Raw genomic sequence first — 20,637 nt, 5'->3', positions numbered from 1 at the left:
AATCAAATGAGAGAAGCCCTTGGTAGACCTGGAAATGAGACACTACATTTGTGGTATGTTTCCATTGCTATCCATCCCAGGTGTTTGAGGTATTTTACCATTTTGAATTTTAGTTTTCTTATTATAGAGAACCTCCCCAGTTACAAAATTCCAACCCAGGGGTTTTTGCAGGTTTAAGACTTCTTTGGTACAGGACTAGTGTAAGGATTGTGTTCTTGCCTATTCCGTTAAGTAATAATATAAAATACAATAGCTCTTTTAGCTATTCTGAAGTTATTCCCTTTTGTTTTGTTTCACAGTCCAAACTAAAAAGAAAAAAAGAATTACCCCACAGCACGTGAAAGATATTTCAAGTATAACTTACAGATAATTTGTTTCAATATTCTGGTAAAACATTGTATTAAGCAGCAATTAATTTACTTCAGGGGACCCTTGGGAATTTTATAGTTTAATTCCTGTTTTACTCTGAGGTCCTGTTAGCACAGTGTGTCAGTCAGCAGTGTTGTGAGCAGTGCAGAAGCTTTGGCCTCAGGCTGGACTGTGGCTGTGGTGTGGGGAAGGCAGGAATGGCTGGACGAGGGTCCCTGTATCGCCCGGCAGTGTGAGGGATGTCAGGTGAGGCTGGCTGCTCCTTCCTGCTTGCACAAAATCACTCAGAGTGGCGAGTAACTTCAGCTGCTGTGTGCTGGTAGGAGAGCATATGAGGGCGGATGCTCAGACACCCGTGTTCCCCAGCACAGACCAGCTACGCTTACTTAGCAAGGTCATTACTTGGCACCATCTCCAAGGTAAGCTGTTATCGCCCCTCAGTGGCTTTCTGCTGCTCTACAGGTTCAGCACGGCGGCCTTTCTGCCCAGCGCCTTTGTTGTCCAAGCCAAAGCTGCACAGCCCGCAGCAGGAGTTGGTACCTGCTCCCTGTGGGAGATGCGTTTTTCTGCTGCAGACACATCTTTCAGCTTCTGATACAGGGGACAGGGAGTCTTTGACTTTGACAGCCTGTAGCTCAGGCTGCTCTGCACTGCAGCCTTTTCAGCGTCTTTTGTCAGAGCTCTTTGGCCAGCTTTCCCCTCGCTTTCGCCAGAGCTGGGGCTTGGTGTGTGCAGAGGTTTTCAATTTTTCTTTTGGCTGGGCTGGGGAGCCCTCCCTGCTCATGGTTCTCCTTTCGTGTGTGGGAGCATCACTGCTGATGTGTGCCCTTCTCTGAGGGGATATCAATTTGTCTGTCTGTCTTGTGTGTCTATTAGTCTGTTCTGCTTAGCTTTCTCTTTGCTACTAGTTCTTTAACTCCCAGCAGAAAGAAATGGAAGAAGACACGTAAACAAGAGCTGCAGTGGATGCTCACGCTGACACTTGACTTCGCTAGGAGCAGGGAGAGCACTACTGAGTAGCCCCAGCATCTTCCTTCCTAAAAGTTAAAACCTGCCTCAGGGCTTTTCTAGGCTTTTAATGTAGAAACGTTTTCTGGTATTCTTACAAACCTGTGGTGCCCTTTAGACCCATCCACAAACTCTGTATGAGGTGACAACAGTGGCCAGCTGTGATTCAGGAGTGACTGTACTGTATATTTGTAGTCTGTAGACATGGAGTTGTAGACGCTTAAGCACTTGCTTAAGTTTATTCACCTAGTCTTAACAAAGCACCTAGTGTGACTGAGGGCGTAGGAGTTGGGCTGTCCTCACTGGTTGTGAATACGTGGTCACTTTTAGGGCCCTCAGTTTACCTCCAGCAGCAGCAGAGCTGGCTCAGTGTTTTGGGGGAACCTCTGTGTTCTATATTTTGGAGCTGTGCCCCACACTCACTGATTCCTCAGCCACCTCTGGCACACGGAGCCACCACTGTAGGTAGTACACGGGCTCTCCGAACTCATGTTTGAAGAGCATTTGGACCTTGGTGCCATGCTAACAAGTTCACTTGTTTGAAGCAGTGCGGTGGCGCATTTATAGCCCAAAATTATAGGATCTGATCTGGTCAGTTTTCATCCCATTTGGCTAACGCTGTGTAGTTGCTGACTTCAGGGTATTTCATCACCTCACTTGTAGGGCTCAGCTGTAGCCCTGTGAGTTAGTGCAGAGACACCCACCTTTGGTAGGTGCTGCCTAGGCCGAGCAGAGGGGATTCGCTTAGTCCTGCCTTAGTCCTTTAGGCAGATAAAAAGTCCTTAGTCTTGTGAGGAAGTGGGAGCTGCTAGGAGAGCAGGGGACTGCTTGGCCTCTGCTGCTGCCCAGCTGTTTCGTGGAAGTCCCTGAAAAGATCCTGCCAGGAAAGGAAACATGGCCAAGTTTCTGACGCTGGTAGGCTGCACCTCCTGGTATTGCGCATACAAACCTGCACCACAGAGTTTTCAAAGGTAGTGTCAATTTTTTAACTTTCAAATAATGAATTTAATTCATAGTTATATGTCGTCTTGGAGGAAAAGCTGGTCAGGGAGATCACAAGTAATCAATGAGGAATGGACCATGCGGTCTTACGAGCTCATGGAGCAATCCTAGCAGTCAATTTATTAGTATGGAGCAGAGAAGCACTTTATGAATTTAAAAAAAAAAAAAATTCTTACAGCTGTGTCTCACCTCAGCCTCGAAATTGGTTTTCCCAGCTACTTGACCTGAGTTAGCTCTGATCTCATCAGATTTGATCTACTATGTCCAGTTGGAATGCACAGTATTAATTTTAAATTTCCAATTATTCCATTCCATAGCCCCTTTCAGGGCTGATGATAGACAGGCAGGGATGACTTCTAGAAATCCTGTGATGATTTCAGGCTCCAGAGTAGATACTTTGAATGTGAATTCCATGGCAATTAGCCCATCCAACTTAGATTTAATTTTCTCTCTGTAGAAGTATACATGGTAACAGCATTGTTTCTTAGGGCAGTGATCCCAGGTTCCAGCCCCAGACAGTACAGCTGACTACAGAGGAGTTGCTGTGGGGTAAGGTTGGCCTAGAGTGGGTCACAGTCCTTGAGAAGAGACAGTTTAATACAATGATGGGCACAGCTCCAGAGGTCCAAGATGTGGTTCAGAGGAGCTTTGAGAACAGGAATTAGACAGGGATGAGCTCATCACCCTGCACTTCTCCAAAATCTTTGAGCATGCTTGGGCTGAAGAGGTCACAAACCTCTTTATCCTCTGCTTCTGCTCTGTCTCAGGATGCTGTGAGAAAGCAAGCCTTTTACTGAAGGGCATTGTTGAAGTGAATAAAGAGGAAGAAGGAAAGCATAAAAATTGAGGCCTTTGGAATTTGGGTTGAAAATTGTGTTGAATGATCACAGAGGATGGCAATGCACTGTATCTTAGCCAGTCCACTTTGCCAAGCAGTCCTGCAGGCAGTATAAATAACCCTACACTAGTTCAGACATCCCATTTGTTCACAGCATGCCCCTTGCTTTCAGTAGGCATTCGAATATGCAAAAAGCATGCAAACCAGGGTCTGGGTACCTGTGTGACTTTCTCAGTGACCTTCTTCCCCATAAAACCTCCAACCCCAAACACCCTGATTTTCCTTGCTGTGCCCTCAGACACACGAGTCCCTGTGAAGAGTTGTGACTGGGGAGAGAGGCAGGGCAGAGTCCAGAAGCTTCACAGGTGGTGATTGGAGCTGGGTCTTCCAGTCAGGGCCTCCTCTGACCTGAAGCTCTGCCTCGTTGTGGGAATTAATAGGGCAGCTCAGATCCTCACTTGGTGCAAGCTAGAGTCATTTTGATGGGGCTACACAGCATTGTGCCTTCTGAGGACCTGAGCTGGTCTTTTTTAAGAAGCAAGCGAGTTACTATTCTCTCCTGTGTCAAAGTCATTGAGGACTTCTCTAAAAACAGCAGCAGATTCCTCTCGGCATGCTTTTGGCCTTTCAAGTTTGATGCTCTCAAGTATGTGCTTCTATCCTTGGGGTTTTTTCCCCCTACAGGAATGCAGTATGACTCTATGTACCATTTCTGGTTGTGGCAGTGTCCATAACCTTCCATTCTGCTTCCCTGCTCTGAGCTTCTGTTTCACTGTCACCTTTCTCTTTGCAGCATTCTGTGTGCTGCAATGTAGTTGTATTACTGTAGGCTTAATGTCTCTTGTGTAAATGGAAGACCTTGATGTCTAAGAAGCATGGTGTTGGGGTGGGAGGGGAAGAGTTGTTAATTTTCTTTTGTTGTCTGCGCTCCATTTATTTTTTTTTTTTTAATTCTGACCGATGTAACATCTGTTAAAATGTCTTATCATTTGCTTGGTGATCACACAGCCTTCCCATCATTCATTGAGAGCTGGACCAGATCTCACAGAGTCTGAAAAGAGCTATGTGGTAAGGCCACTGTTTAAATCAGATGTGTAGTCCTAGACTCTCTTCACCCCAACAGTAACATCTTAGTAGAGATAAAAAGCCAGCACTACTTTTAGTTGCAAAGTAGGTACATATTTATCTATTTGCATATAATGTTCTGTTTGCAACAGAAAAAGGGAGTTTAGCAATAAGAAAAACTGTCATAGCCAATGAGAAGTTGGGCTAATTGTGCTGCCCAGCCCTGGGTATAAGTTAAATGAAGGAAAATGCATGAACGGAGCGGCCCGCCTTGCATTCTTGAACTGACTTCATAGCGTTTGTAACGGTGCCACTGCATAACTAATTGCAACCTCTTATGCTACTGCTTTTAAAAATATATGTATATGTATTTGTTACAAATCTTCAAACTAAATGCCAAATTCTTCTGTATCTTGCCTGTTTTTCCATGCTTACACCTGGATCCCTTCTGCACTCCACTACCTGGATATTTACCTGGATCTACAACTCTTTTTTTTTTTTTTTTTTTTTTTTTTTAAACTGGACTTACGTGCTGCATCTGGAATGTCCCATCTCTTCTTGTCTATATTTTCCCCTCCCTCCCCCCTGTTGACTGTCCTTTGGGTGTTCTTGGATGTCAATGCTGCCCACCACGCAGGAAGCTGTTTGCAATGAGATCATAAACATTGCAGAAAAGTCTGTTCATTACTGCAGTACTATTTCTCAGCCTCTTGACTCTCGCCACAAGGTGACCTCTAATGACCATAAACCATCTCTCATCATTTCTCAGCAACCTCAAGCACAGCAGCAAGGAGCCAGCCCTGACAGAAGTCAAACACCACGAGACGTGTAAGTCCTTTTGGCTCCCATCTCTTCCAGGGGACTTGTCTCTTACTGGTGATGGAGATGAGGTGTGAAAGCTTTAGCATTTCAGTTCAATTAGAATTATGGGAAAGTGTCAGCTTTTCTTTAAAGAACAAGAATAGCCACATATCATCATAATGATTAGTTAAATCATTGGGGACCTGGGACCTTTGTGTCTGTATAGCACCTGAAACAATGACCTCATGATCCAGGACTGGGTCTCCTTTGGGCACTTGATTCATGCTAGTTATGGAGACTATCTCACTCTCTTTGTATCTTGAAGAGGGAGACAAATTAATATCCACTGGCTACACCTGTCTCCTACAGTGTGGGTCGATGTGTTCACCCCTGTTCGTAGCTTCTCATGGTACAGTGAGTAGTCCCAACACCATTGCCACTCGGTGCGTTGTTGGCCAGTTCCGCAGATGAATTGGTGGCTGAATGATCTGGCAGACCAAGGCTGAGATTTTCAAACCTGTCTGGTGGGTTTAAACCTGGAGCTGCTGTTAAGCTTGGTGGGGCCTTTCACTGATGGTTTTGAGAAGAGTAGCCTGCACTGCACACTGGGGACTGCAGTTCCTTGGCAATTTTCCCCCACCCCTTTATGCAGAACAGAAAGTCTCACATCAGCTTGGTTTTCACTCCCCACAGGCAGGGGATGCAAGGTACCCCAAATGTGCCCAAAGATTGTTTCTACTCTGTAAGTTCCTTTCTGATAAATACAGAGTGCTTCTGGTGCAAGTGTTATCTCAGGGCAGGAGTCACCTTTCAATTTTGTTTGCACTATACCTCCTCAGCCATGATTTATCCAGCCACCTTAACACAGTATACTAGGCAGTATCTTTTTCTGAAGTCCTTCACTCTGCCGTTTGGTCAGTCATGGCCCTGCTTGTGTGCCTGGACAAGGGACCAGATGCCTCTTTTAGCCCAGGAATGAGCGCATCCAGGTTTTGGCTTGCATTCAGTTGGATGTCTGCGCTCGTACGCTGTCTGGGTGCTACATATTAGGAAGACTCCAGTTGTTACAGTCTATGGAGACAACTACATGGCAGAAAAGAAACAGGAGCTCTCTGCATATCCCACACAGTGCAGGCATGACGCTTTTTACTGCCATGGCCTTGTCACAACAGCCAATTTAATGCTGTTCACCTCTTAAATGGAAAGCAGAGGTCCAGACTGCATTGAACAAAATATAATAGGAATTAGAAAGGTGAAGAGAGATGTCTTCTTCTGAAAGGATGTCAGGGAAATCCAACAGCTAACATGCTGTATCTTTCTGGTTTCAGAGTTAGCTACCAAGCCCTCTACAGCTACACTCCTCAGAATGATGATGAGCTGGAACTGAGGGACGGCGACATTGTCGATGTCATGGAGAAATGTGACGATGGCTGGTTTGTGGGTGAGTGTGACGCTTGCCTGTCAGCAGAGTGTTTTGAGATGCAGATGAGCAATTTATGGGGTCAAAACGGTGAAAAAAAAATTTTTTTTCCACAATTTCTCATCTTTTCCCACCAAGAAGATTAAAATTACAGCGCAGGGTGGTGGAGCTTTGTTTCCCTTGCTAGGTCTCTAGTTTTTCATTTTTTCTCTGCTTAATTTCCCCATTCTGCTCTTCCTCCCTGATCCGTCTTGCTCACACAGAAAAACTGGATTTCTCTTCCAAAGCTGAGGAAACCATGGCAAGTTACAGAAAGTGGCAAGTAGGGGACGAAGGGAACACATGGATGGGAGTTGCAGTCCCTGAAAATCCAGCCTCATCTGCAGCTATATGTTTAGCAAAATCTAGCCCTTTACCTTCAAAGAATGCAAGTCTGGGCAGTGTTCTCCGTCTCAACACTGCAAATCTAGGCTTGTTATCTCTTCTTCAGGGAGATTAGCTCATTTACACTGATATTAGCTCATTTACACTGATAGGGGTTTGGCCGCTAGCCTATAGGCCCAGGAGCTTTCACCAGCATCTTATTATTTGTTAAAAGGGAAGACCAAAGATGATTAGTAGCAGATCTAGTTGTAATCTACCAAAAGGCTCTTTGATCAGGACTCGTATTTAGTTTTAGAAAGCTATGCCTGCAGGGAGAAGAGGCTGCCACCTCTACCTTTTTAAACCCCTAAGCCTTCCTTGTGTGGCTCCATCTTACTCTGTCTTCCTTGTGTTTTAATTTGCGACAGGTACATCCAGGAGAACAAGGCAATTTGGCACCTTCCCAGGCAACTACGTGAAGCTTCTGTACCTGTAAAATAACAGTGATCCCACCATGGCAGTAATGAGGTTGTTTTCCAGATGGTGTTTTCAAACAGTGAAGAAACAGACAATTTATGAATGTAATAGAGAAGAGAAGAGACATGTTAGGAGGATGTGGTTATGTGGTACAGTATTGAGTTGAATGTGTAGCCCTGCTTTCACAGATTCAGGGTGTGATTTGTTTGCTGAAGAAGAGACAGTTTCTAGTTTACACTGCTGCCTTTGTGTATTCCTCTTCCCTCCCCAGCAAGAGTTCTGGTGATAATCTTAATTTGTATGGAGTACTTACCTCTGAGAAGGCTTCAGGGAAGCACATGGTATAGGTTTTGTTTGTGTGTTGAGATAGGATAGTGCTTTGGGGCAGTACGCAGCCTTGCAGCTGCTCCCTTTCACTGGCAAGGTTCAGGGAAGCCAGGCTTTCTTCCTGGTTTCTGCCTCACTGAAGACTCACTTTGCTCTGCCTTCCACTTCCATAGAAAACCTTCATGTCATGCATCTCAAGACCCAGCAGAGGCAGAGGAGAGCTGATATGATTAAACTGCAGAGCTCTGTGTGGAAAAGGAGTTTGGGACTGGTGGTTTAATCCAGAGAGGGCAGCCAAAGCATAATGCAAACACGCAAAAATCCCAAACCCATTAATTACATATGACCTATATCTGCAGAGTTTTTTTTTCTTCTGTGCAGGAGGGGTGTGTGTGTGAGTGTATTGTGTGCATCCAAATGAGCAGAGTCCTGTTTTTTAAAGAGAAGTCAGCCTGGCTTTGACGTTTATCTGCACAAAGAATAGAACCAATAAACAGAACATCCGTGAGAGCAAATCCTGTTTGCGAGTCCTACAGCCGTTCACTTTCTCTGCTCCTCCTGGCCCTGTTTGGGCCCTAAAGGATCACACACTTTTTGAAGCATACTCTTTGGGATGAAGACTTTGCTTCTTTCCCAGCATTAAATCTTATAGGCTCTGATAAATCTGAGCAACATATCACTGAGGGTGCCTTTTTTTTTTTAGTTTTTGGTTAGGGTGGCAATGGTAGGTCTCAAATAAATGCATGCATTTCAGCTGCCTCTTAGTCATGCAAACAAGTCCAATCAATTTGGAAAGCTGTTCCCAGCAGTTATTACCACTTACGAAGATTCCTGTTTCCTTGAGAAAAAAAAACATGGCTTGGCTGTATGCTTGCCTATAAACCCACTATGAATACTCTTTTGATACACGTTTTGTTATTAAGAAAAAGCATAAACAAAACTGGTTCTATCAGACTCTGCTTCCTACAGTTACCATACAAATAGCAAAGGGTTAGATTGCTATTTTGTCATAAGCCGTATTTAATAATATAAAATGCCTATTTTTATGCTGATGCTTTTATACGGATTTATTAAGAGTAACTACAACTAACTGTTAGCACGGCTTGTGATGTTTTGATAAACTAGCCATGCTCCTGGGTTTGAAATCAAGTAGGCTTGTCTTCCGCCGAGGTCAGTGGAAGAGAAGACTCAGTGTCTTAGAAGTTTGACTGTAAATATGTATATTTAACTTTGTACAGACAATGTACCTACCTTGTATAGAAAAATAATTTAAACACATTGAGTGAAGGGAGGGGAAAAAAGGCAGTTGTGAAAGGTTGGGATTTTTTTCCACTTTTATTTAAATGATGGAATTCCATGTATGTTCACATAAAGAGTTTTAGCACAAAATATCCATTATGAAAGGGTTTCAGATACGACACAAAGCACCATTGTTTCTTTTCTGCAGGAGATACCTTTAATCCTGCATCTTATTTATGGGTTTGTTTTTCTGCTTTGGATTTGCCCTCCAGTTATTTGCAGCAACATTTAGGCCTGTTGCTAAGATTGGATAACACAAAATTAATCTATCCAGCAAAGTAACATGATGATACTGACTGTATATAACATACTCATTTAAAGGTTTATTTTTTCTTCTTGCTCTTGCCATTTTAAGTTACACACACACACACACGAACCGCAACTTTTTTTCGTTTCTTATTGCAGTGGATTACTATTTGACAATAAATGGAATTACTGAATTACTATTGTGTTCCTTGTACAAATTATTAAATAAAGTCTATTCCTGCTGTTCCTGTAGCAATGCACTTTTGTACTCATGCCCCTCTGCGGCTGCCTTTGGCCGTGTCCGTACTGAGCAGTAGGAGTCTGCCATGGCCTTCCCGAGTGTGCTGCATCTGACGATCCTGCTCATGACTTGGCCTGAGCTCACTGGTTCTGGCTCCTGACCCAAGGCAGGCTCTGGCTTTTACTCGAAGAAACCAAGGTGTAAAAGCAGAGAAAAGGCTGATGTATGCCCAGATCTCACTGTAGCATGGGTTCAGGGTGCAGCTGCTGTGGCACGCATGTGCATGCGGACCTGGGGGCTCAGGAGCACACCCAAGTCCACTGGTGTACAAAGGGCCTTTGCGATTCTTTTTCAGATGAGAAGACCACACAGGTTAAGTAGGAGAAGAAACTCCAATGCCAGCCTCTCTGGGAAGGGATGTCAGTTGATGTTGGGTTTACATGTGCATTTTTAACTCTGACTGAGGTCAAAAGCCTAGACTGACTGCCGCAGTAGCTGCACTCTGACCAGGCAGGTATGGCTGCAGCACTCATTCAAGGGGTTTGTGCAAGGCCTGTGATGAACACATCACGTCTCCCAGCCCTGCAGCAGGAGAGCTAGCCGGGGCTGTTTGGATGTGCCTCGTATAAAGGAACAGTCTCCTCAGGAGCAGAGTGAGGGGAGGCTGGAGCTGAGCTGCCTGGGTGGGCTCACTGGGGCTCAGTAACGCTCACGTACCACAAAAGCAAACCCTACACCTCCACACCTCTGGGTCCTGCCCGCTGCCTGTGCGAGGCTATGCCCACCCCAAAGGCTGCACTTTCGTGGAGTTTAAACTTCCTGGAAACCTCCACCCCAGGCTGAGCCAAAACTGGGCAACAGATTCAAACTCTGCGGTGATGCAACCAGATGGCCAGGCAGACAGATACACGTCGTGCTGCATTCACAATGATTTTAGGAAGTCAAACTATAAACAAGCCAATCCTAAACCCAAACTAACAGGACAGCAAAAGCCTCAGGCTATTTTACATGTCCTTAGAAAGTACACAGACACAAGCCCATTTCTCTGTTTTGCAGGTTACCTTGTATAAAAGCACACATATATATATATATATGGGCAGCCTGACCACCTCTCTGCTGCGGTCACTAGCATTGCTATCCCTTGCTTTACAGTGCCCTGGCCAGGGAGGGGAGAGAGAAACTCATCTATAGCTGCTGAACCTCGGTATTTATTGATGGCACTCTCTAACCTAACATGCCTGGTAAGGAACAAGCTAGAGATGCTTTTCTGCCTGCAGAAACTAGGCATGCAGAGAGGGGAAGAGGACCCAGTGGTGTGTCACAGTCCTCTGGAAATCCCTCACACTGCAGGGGGGGAGGTCTCAGTATAACTTCCTTCACTGCCAGATGTGTAACAATGTGAAGAACTACCACTTTCTGATAGAGATGAGATTAACAGCCCAGATGCGTGCACCCAGGAAAGAAATAACCTGTGAAATGACAAGTTAGTGCAGGAAAAGGGAGGAAGCCAAGAAAGGGGATTGCAGAGGCAATTGCAACGGCATCATTCATGGCCGTGTCTTGCAGGGTCAGCACCTGAGTGACCTGCCTCATCCCCACTTGCTGGCAGCTCCACGCTCCCTGGTTGTGGCAGAATCCCAGCTTTAGCAGGAGCCTTGTGCTGCGGCTCGCTGACATTCTGCATTGCCTGAGCTGTATTTATTTACTAAATAAGCAGCAACCCTTGCACTCAGTTTGTAAATGCCAGCACTGTTGCTGTAACCAATCCCTCCCACCTGTCCATCATCAGATTGGTGGGGGCTTAACATGCAAGTGGAACAACTATTTTTCCTGAATCACAGCTAAGGAGGTTGGCTGAAAAACCCGTATAGAAGAATTCCTTCTTTTGATTGTGGTACCACCCCTAAGGGGCTAGAGAGAAAGAAAACTGCCTGAAGCAGTGAGAAATCAGAGCTACATTAGGGGAAAGGTAATACCCTTCCCAGGCTCCGCCCTCACTCATCAGCTCCCAGCCGGGAAACAGCACGCAATGCCGCTCATTTCCATCGCCTCCATTACGTTTCAGAGTTAACGTCACGCCAGGCTGGAGCAGGCCGAGCCGTGTTTGCCCGGCAGACGCCGCACCGGGGCAGTCTCGCGTGGCGCTGCCCGCCGGCGGTGCGCTCGGCAGCCCTCCTGCCCTCTGGTCGGCCTCAGCGCCAGCTGCGGCAGAGGCGCAGCCCCGCCGGGGCGGTTGAGACGGGGCGTGAGACGCTCTGAGCTTCCGAAGACCGAAATTCTCGTCCTCCGGCGGCGGCTCGGCCCCGCGAACCCCCCTCGGGAGGGTCTCACCTTGGAGCGCGGCGGGCACCTTCCGGCCCGAGAGGGCGGCAGCCGCGGGGTGGTGTCCGGGGAGCTCTGCCCCCGGGGCGGGTCAGCCGGCCCGGCGGCGGCGGCGGTGCCCGGGAGCCCCGGGGCGGGGCCGGCGGCGGGGCGGGCCGGAGGCGGGCCGGGCCGGTGCGGGCGGCGGGGCTGCCGGGCGTCCCGCGAGGTGCAGCCGCGCACATGGGGACGCACCGCATCGTGCTGTCGGGCCCCGGGCCCTGGGGCTTCCGCCTGGTGGGCGGCCGGGACTTCGAGCAGCCCCTCACCATCTCCCGGGTAGGGCGCGGCGGCGGCTTGGCGGGGCGGGCGGTACTGGGGACCGGGGCCGCCCGGGCCGGGGTCGGCGCGGCGGCGGGTCCGGGTGAGGCTGGGGCTGGCAAGTGGTACAAAGACAGGGTTGGTGACACAGCCCTGGCGGGGGAGGGTTCTTTTGTCCGCCCCCCCCCCCCCCCGTTTTTCTTTATGGAGAAATCCGTGGTAGCCCACGCAGCCCTTTAACCTGGCTTTGACCGGGGTCTTTGCTTCTTCCCGACCCTCCCTGCCAAGTTCGGCCGTAGCAAAGCCCTTCCCGCAGGCAGAGGGAATCCTCGCTGCTCCTGCCAGCCCGGAATTTGGGTTTCGCAGCGCGTCCTACGGGGCACAGTCGCACTGGGGCGGTGTTGAATGTCCCCCTGCTTTTGCTTCCCATGCATCGTTAAAAGGAAAGCCTTTGTTTACAGAAGCCGCGTTAACCTGCGTTACATGCCGCTGCCTGTTTCTGTGGCGAGTCCTTCTTACCCCCGCTTGAAGAACCATCAGTTAGGGAATGGCATTTAAAGGTTCACATCCAATGGCTGCAGCGGTGTGACTTCACTTGCCCTCCTCCGCTCCAGCGTTTGCCCGTAGGAGGTCGGGGCAGCGTTCAGGGCACTCGCTCTCCTGCCCGCGTACCCCCGCCCCGCTGGGCCCGGCACTGCCCCGCGCCCGGCACCCAGCGAGCCTGGCCCGGCCCCTCCCCTCCCGCGGCGGGGCGGCGAACCCCCAGCGCCCCGTCGTCCCTGGGTGGCTCCGCGCTGCTCAGCCGCTGGCAGGGACCGGCTCCGGCCTCCCCCGGCAGGAGGAGACGCTCCGATGGCTGGCGGCCCCTTTGCCAGCCAGAGGCGACCGGTGAGGCGCTGGCCTCTGGCCTCTGCCACCCCCCCACCCCCCCCCCCCGCAAGCCTCGGGTGAGGAAGGGCTGCTGGAAGCAGGACGTACAAGAACCTGAACTTCTGTGAACTGCCCTTAAAGAAGGACAGGGTGGTGAAACTTGTGATTTTTCTAAATGCCTCCTGCTCCGCGATCGCCTGCCGCGGGGTCCCGCTGCCTGAAGGGCCCCGGGCGCCGTGGGGGAGGCTGCGGCTCTGGCACCAGCAGCGCTGGGGAGTGCTGTCAAACCCACGGGGGGGAAAGTTACTAATTTTCTGTGTGATGTCTTTCCATTACAGTAATAATGCCTCATTCTTGTCAAGCATTTTTTGGACATGAAAGCAGCTTTAGCATAGGGGAAGTGATATTTACTTCATTGTTATGGTAATTGTTGCCGTTTCCTTCCAGTGAAAGGAGCTCAGGCAGAAGAATGTCTGAGTTCCTACCTCACTGCTCTTACCTATATGCTCTGGTTGCCTTTGTCAGTGCTTGTGGGTACATACCAAGGGATGTAGATCAGCAAAGTGGCAAAAATAGTGACCCTGGAGACTAAAATGTAATAAAATAGCCTCTCTGGTGGTGATTAAGTGCTGACAATTGGCAGCTCTTATCACGGCCTTCTCTTGTGGCCCCTCTGACATTTTTAATTTCCCCTCCAAGACTTCAAGCCATTAATCTTTCCTGTGGTTCTCTCCTAAGGCTCCTGGGTTTGTCCCCTTGGCTCAGGAACAAAGCTCTTGGCGAGTCCCCCCTTCACCATGTAAAAAAAGATCTGGTCCAGTTTTGGTCTGTTTTAGAGTCTGATCCTCCTTGTGTGATGACTTTACAGGGCTATAACTTCATTTTTCTTCTTGCTTATTGCGTTTGGTACTTGTATTCTGAGCAGAGAGCTTTCTGGGCACAGAGCCCTACTCCCCTCATCATCATCCACCAGACTGGCATCTGCCAAGGGTTATGAGGTCCCACCAAGGTGTGAGATCAGGGTGGCTGCCTGAGGAGAATGAGAGGATGTGGAGGCTGTAGTCTGTGATGAGAGCAGCACTGTTACGTGTTTGCTTTGTGCTGCAGCATGTCGGTTGTAGGTGCGTGGCACAGGTGAGCTCGTGGGGAGTGCTGTTAGCAGGGCTGGGCTGCCTGCCCCGGGTCAGGCGTGCGTCCTTGATTGCACCGGGGAGCAGCATCGTCCTGCCACTGCCAGCTGGGAGTGCAGCAGTTCATGTGTGCCACGTGGGGGACGAGTCCCCTCCCATGCGGATGGGGTCGCCCTACTGCTCCAGGTGTGTAAGGGCATGGTGGTATGCCAGGAGAGACACATCCACCCAGTCATGGGCCTGAACTGGGTGTCTCGCAGCTCTCTTTGAACCAAAGTGCCTAAATTCAGCCTGTGTTGCCTGCTGGGAGCTCAGATTTGGCTTCAGGCAGCATTGTCCTCATGGTGAGCTCTTGAGCTTGTCTTGGTATTTATGGCCCTCATCACTATTGTCCTATTGCAGTGAGTCAGTGGGGTAGAGTTTGAGAAGAGTTCTGTCTGAGCTGTGGATGGACATGGTGTGGGATAGTAGTGTCCATAGAGCTTCCCTGGGCACAGGGTAGTTCCCAGTTAAATCCCAGTAAGATTGGTGGAGCTGGTGGAGGAAGCAAGCAACGGATTGCATGAGGAGAGATGCCAGTGAAGTGGTACTGGCTGAAAAGCAGCGCAACTGACAAACCCCATCCCCCTCCATCCCTCAGGTAACGTGAGCTGTTTCCTGTTTGGTTGCATTTGATTTTGATAAACATTGGGGGTTTCTGTTTCCAGTTGAGTAAATACATGGAACTGCCTGATAAACCTTGAGATGATTTTTGTGGTAGTGATGCGTTGATCTTGAGTATCTGATCCAAAATACGGGCAGAGAGGAGTTTTGCTCAATGTTTCGTCATGTCAAAAACCTCCCACCCTCATTGAGGAGGAGCGTCTGTCAGAGACTGGATATTTTGTTATGATACTGAGCATTTTCCCAATGAAAAAGTGATTTCAAGACAGCCCAGTTCTGCAAATATATTAAAAAGATGAAATCTCAACATTATGCTTGTTGCTCTTTTCAACCACAGTGACAAGAATTCATCCCTGTTTAGTCTGATGTTTTATTTATTCATGGTATTTTAAAAGCTCAGGATTTATAGCAAGTGCAGAATTGGAAGATAATTGGTTATTTCCTGGGTGTTTGTGGGTTTTTTTAGGCATGGCCTTCTGAACAAGCTGTATAAACTTAAAACTTGATTTAGTGATAAAACTGGATTTGATGGTCTGAAATCAAGCAAGGGACTGAATCTGATGGTGTGAAAAGACATTGGGTTTGACTCTGGTACTGGCTGATCTCCTCAGCCCTGCTCCTGGCCAGTCATGCTGTTAGGAAGCAGCCGAGCAAAGGCATCCTGGAGCCACCAGTGAGAGAAAGGCCAAGTGGTATGGGACACCCTGCTAACGGGCATCTCTTGTGTGGGCTGAGGGGCTCAGTGGGGCGACTGTGGGAGCAGTGGGTGGAGACCGTCCTCCCTCTGGAGCATGCCAGGGCTCAGCCGTGTGGCACAAGTGTCTGCCGTGGGAGCTGGGCTGCAGCCTCTTCCCCAGGCAGAAAGAAAGAAAAATAACCTGCAGCCACAGTCTGAGACACAGGGAGAGTCAGGGCTGGATGGGGAAGCCTCCACACCCAGAGGGGAGCTGGAATGCCTCCCCATCTGCCAAAACAAACATGGGGCACGGAGGATGTGATAGGATTTAGGGTTGGGCTGGCTTTCCTCCTCAGCCTGGGGAGCCTTGGGTGGTCCCCGCTGTGCACACCTATGGCTGCAGTTCCTCTGCCGCCTGCCCAGCTCCTGTGCCTGTACCTGCAAATACCGGCGGGACGCTTGGCTCTTACTTTGAGGCTGGCTGGGCAGAGGGAGCCAGCTGGGGAAAGCTGGTGGGGTTTATAGGAAGGTGAACGTGGCTTTGTGTTTTCTGCACTGATGTTTTCTTCTGCACTGCTGCCCCTGGCTGCTGGGCTGGGTGGGGTCTGCAGAAGCACCAGCCATGCTGTGCCGTGCTGTGCTACCCGGGGTGCCTGGCAGAGCTGCTCTGTAACTAGACAGCTGATCAGCGCCTGTGGGACACTGGTCATTAGGGTCACCTGCCAAGAGCTTCTGGCCCTCCAGAAGTATCTGGGTTGACATTTAGAGGATGGCATGATGCCTTATGCCTTGGCTGCTAGAGGGAGTCCTGTCTGGTCTGTCTGAGCAGGTGGGGTATGGAGAGCAGAGGTCCACATCCCTAGTAATGCCCCTGCAGACTTCAAAGTTGGCATAACCCAGGCAGTTGCTGGGGCTGGACAGGCCTGTGCTTCAGAGGTGCAAACGGATGCTGAGGAGAGGAAAGGACTTTGCTGATTTCCCTGGCTGCTGGGCTTTGGATGAGAAGAAATTGTCCTTAATTGTAGTAAGTGGAAAGCAGCAGAATTTTCTTGTGGTAAAGACAGAGCGCTTTGGGGCACAGGACAGGCCTGATCTTTTCCAGCCCTGTTTCCTGAGTCTGGGGAGCAGTTTTGTCTCTGAAAAAACATTTAAAAGTATTAGGATACTAATCAAACACCTTCTACCAAAGTTGCATACAGGAGCAGTACCCCTGCCTCTCCTAGGAGTCAGAGTTGTACTATCTGCAGATCACCTTTTCAGACCAATTTGCCATGGGTTATGCAGCAGCTTGATGTCACCGAACTACGGAGTACCCTTTTCTCTGTACCTCTTCTTTGAGTCCAGCATCATTTCATTTGGCAACATCTGACCCACCTTGTTCTTGGTGAGTTCTCCAAAGAACCTAAAGAGGGAACTCCATGTCAGGGGGGAACATACCAGCCCTAATCTTACATGAAGCTTTGAGCCCCAGAACATAAATTGACACAGGTAAAATGTTGGACTTCTTGGGAGAAGGAGAGTGCTTTTTGTTCCCTGATCTGCTTGTTCCCAGATGTCAAGTTATGTATGGTTGCAAGCTTTTTGATACCTTTCACCCCCCAAAATCACGTTGTCCATCGAGAGATGTATTTGCTTGTAAAATGCTTTGGGTTTGAATGGTGCAACATGAAAATAACAGCAGTAAATGCGCACTTTTTGTTTGTTTATTTGGGTTTTTTTCCCCAGTATAAGCAGGGAAAGGGGGCCTTAACTGCATAAACAATTGATGTTGGTCTGGACAGTGACGCAGTATCTTAGATAGTTGCTGATTACTGGACATGTTGTTTTATTTAGAGGTTGAAATAAACCATCAGGAAAGGCTCAGCTGATGAGCAGCTCTATGTAATGTTTTTGAGGTCTGGTAAGAAATCTTTGTACTTTTTTTTTTTTTTTTTTTTTAAATGTGGGGCATGTTGCAAAACAAGCTGTGGGGCCAGTAACATCTTGACCACAACTTGAGCATCTGTCTGAGCAAATCATCTCATCTATGTCTTTTTACACCACCTTCCTGAGGTCAGTTCTCTCTGTGCTGTGTCTAATGCCTTCCCTTTTCTGTGTTAATAAAGCTCATCCAGCTGTCAGAAGTAGGCAGGAGAGTGAGGGCGAGCGGATTGCCAGAGGAGCTTGTACAGTGGAAACATAGACCCTGCTGAGGTGAGCTGATGCTCAGGGGTTTCACCAGCCAGGGTGATATTCCCCATCCCCTTCTTCTCTGCTAGTGATGGTGAGGTCTGGGCCAGCACAGAGCAGCCAGTGCGCTTTGGGCTGTGAGAGTAGTGGACCATAATAGTGCAGAGAACAGGAGCGGCTTGGGAGGAAAATCTCCCGGAGCTGGTTGTAAGGAACAAGCCTGTCATTCCCCCTCCCCTAAAAAGAAGGGAATTTTCTTGCCTGAATTTTCTCATGGCCTCTGATCTCTGCTGACCCAGCTGCATGCTTTTGCTGGGAGAAACTGTGACTCTTTAGCATAATACTCTAGCACTGAGGACGTTACTCATGGTAAAAGAGCAGTGTGTGTGGGTGGGAAGGATTAAACTGAATGTCAGAGACGTCTGGTTGTCACTGGTGGCCTTAGAAGTGTGTTGTTGCATGTCCGTTCTGTCCAGCGAAGATGCAGCTGGGTTTTCCTCTCAAGCTCAGATAGGTGCTGTTTATCCAGATCTTTTTCTTGGCTGATGTTAATTTTCTCGTTTCTTATCTCCTCATCGCTTCTTGTGATGTGTTTCTAGGTGTGGAGTGATGGGTGGTGCCGAAGGCTGTAGGGTCTGTGAGAAACCGTGAAGGGCTGGTCAAGTGAGCAAGTAGTGTGCCTGAATGGATGGGGGGGTGAAGGCCAGAAAGAACTGAATGAATTTTAGACCCACCCATCTGTCTTGATGCACTCAGAGCTGTGTTAAGCTGGTTTTCAGAGAAATGCTTCCCACCCTTCCTCCCTCTCATTTACCGTGGGTAGCAGTTTCCCTTAATATACCTGCTGCTGCCTCTCGGATCCGTGGCTGCAGAAGGAAAAAAGGCACTATATATCCCTGTCCAGGGACTGGAAAGCTCGTTAGGTAGCATGTATGGAGGTAATTGCATCAAGTGTGAAACATAGTTGTGTTTGGCTAGCTCTTGGACAGATGGAAGGGACTGGGAACTGGGTAAGCAGCCAAATATGTCTCATTCCCTTTGCTAAATCAAAGTGTTTTCTATTGTAAGCGCATTTGCCCAAAGACTAGCTGAAGGCTTGACATGTCATAGCTGAGTCCTTTGTTTGCCAGTGCAAGGGGGTGATAGCAGGCAAACCACCTGTGAGGCAGAAATCTGAACTCTGCGAAGTCTCAGTGGTGTTGGCAAGGTGGAGCCCAAGTGTGTGTGCAGGGAAGGTGAGGGGGGCAGATAATTCTTCTACCCTCTTCGTGATTGCCGAGCTTTATATGTATCTGTATGTGCACGCGTGCGTATGTACACAAAGCTTCACTTTGTAGCGTAAGAAGTTTTTCTTCTATGTATACCAACCCTGAATCTGTGGGACCTCTTTAAAAAGAGGGGTCCAAGCCTATAACTAGTCTAAACCATTATTTACTACACTGAGCTTTGTATGAGTAGAGAGTGCACGACCAAGCCCACAGATTATGGGGATTATTTGTTTCTTCCATATGCTCGCAAATGTGTCTGAGCTGGTATCAGGGACCTAGTTTAATATGTTTGGTTTTAAGTGTCTAGATTATTTCTAGTAGCCCAGATTTCTTACACAGAGATGCCAGACAGACAGAGCATCACCTGGTGAGCTCTGGGACCTATTTTGGATACAGTATGAAGCAGTCCTGCTCAGCCTGTCTCAGCATTGTCTATTCAACAGGGAAATGACCTAATAGCAAAGTGTTGCACAATTGCCTGGGAGCAATCACCACAAGGTAGGGCATGGCTCCTTTCCAAAGGAAGCCCTTGGGCATGATGTTACAAAGGTGTGCAGAGCTTTATTCACTCGATGATAGTGTACCTGGAGCAGCTCCTGGGGCTCCTCCTGCCCATGTCCCCTCTGCCAGAGGCTGCTTGACCCCAGTGGGGGAAGCCCAAGCCAGTCTGGGAGCTCTTTTGAAGGAGACAAGAGGCTATGCCTTTGCACATGATGTAACTTGTGCAAAGTTGTGTTTGCAGGTTTTGTTCCTTGCAGTGTCTGTCAGCCCTCCTCGCCCTCCCGCGCAGAAATGCAGCTGTATCTGCTTATTATTGGGTCACTTGCCTGTGCAAGATGTGCAAGGCACTGCCTGCCATCGCCTCGTCTCCTGCAGGTGTCTGCTCCACGCTCCGTGGAGGGGGAGAGGAAAGGAGGGAGGCTGGTGCAAAACTCTAAGTCATCTGAGAAGACAGCAGGAGCAAAGCAGTTTCAAGTGGTGCAACATTTACTGGATGCCTATGAGCCTGAAAGCTTTTGTTCATTTTTGGAGTCCTTTTGGTTGGGTTGTGTAAACTGGCTGGTAACTGTCAGTGCTCTGAGCACCTCTTTGTGCCCACCACTCCAACCACACACCTGCCCCTGCTGCTTCCCGTGGACCAGGGAGGGATGTGGTAAAAATAAAAGCAGGAAAAGGTCTTCCCAGTGGTAGCTCTCTGCTCCTCACTTAATAACAGAAATGCTTTTTGCTTTCCTGACTTAACTGGTAGATGAGCAAATCTCAAAAGCAGTGTTGACAGCACTGAGATAAGCCCAGACCATAGTGCGAGGTGGGTAAGAGAACGTTATTAGTAGCTATTAATCATCCTAAAAGGATGGGGGATGGGTTCCCTGTGGTACCATGCCCTTGTGCAGACATGTTTGCAGTGAGCGATCCTGGCAGGGACTAGACCTGGATGTTTCAGGGGAGCAGCCTGTGGAAGGCTGCATTTCAGGGCAAGTTATTGCCAGAGCTGAAGAAACTGGATTTTAAAGCGTGTTTCCTTTTGGCAAATTCATTTATCTTTTTCATTACTGTGTATCATTGAGGCTTACTCTTAGGGGAGAGGTTTGTATGGTGCCTGAGTAAATGTAATCACCCTTGTGCTACCAGTGGCTCTTATCTGATGGAGAAGAGTACTCACATTTCAAATTCCTCTGAAGTGATTACAAAAGGGGAACATGACACCACTGGCAAAGCACTGAGATGTTACTGTGAATGCTACTTGCTCATCCCAATGGCTCTTGGGGTTTCTTCAGGAGGC

The 20,637-nt window shown here is 48.5% G+C and overlaps 2 protein-coding genes across 6 annotated transcripts in view; both read left to right on the top strand.

Moving 5' to 3' along the window:
* The window catches only part of SORBS1 (sorbin and SH3 domain containing 1), an 81,524-nt gene extending 72,115 nt beyond the window's left edge, over window positions 1-9,409 (top strand). For 2 of the 3 annotated variants that reach the window (XM_086466361.1, XM_086466359.1), the window contains 4 exons: window positions 4,226-4,285; window positions 4,920-5,110; window positions 6,412-6,524; window positions 7,295-9,409. In XM_086466361.1, coding sequence (XP_086322487.1) covers window positions 4,226-4,285; window positions 4,920-5,110; window positions 6,412-6,524; window positions 7,295-7,362 — 432 coding nt within the window. In that variant the 3' untranslated portion in view covers window positions 7,363-9,409. The remainder of the gene's footprint in view (window positions 1-4,225; window positions 4,286-4,919; window positions 5,111-6,411; window positions 6,525-7,294) is intronic. The other variant, XM_086466360.1, reaches the window with a different exon arrangement.
* A 2,591-nt stretch (window positions 9,410-12,000) lies between these two features.
* Window positions 12,001-20,637, top strand: part of PDLIM1 (PDZ and LIM domain 1) — a 42,448-nt gene continuing 33,811 nt past the window's right edge. For all 3 annotated transcript variants that reach the window (XM_086466525.1, XM_086466524.1, XM_086466526.1), the window contains exon 1: window positions 12,001-12,096. In XM_086466525.1, the coding sequence (XP_086322651.1) occupies window positions 12,001-12,096 (96 nt within the window). The remainder of the gene's footprint in view (window positions 12,097-20,637) is intronic.

Source organism: Leptosomus discolor, chromosome 6, assembly GCF_034619465.1.
Source record: "Leptosomus discolor isolate bLepDis1 chromosome 6, bLepDis1.hap2, whole genome shotgun sequence".
Taxonomy (NCBI): domain Eukaryota; kingdom Metazoa; phylum Chordata; class Aves; order Leptosomiformes; family Leptosomidae; genus Leptosomus; species Leptosomus discolor.
Note: the sequence above shows the minus strand (reverse complement) of the source record. Positions and strands in the feature narration are given on the sequence as shown.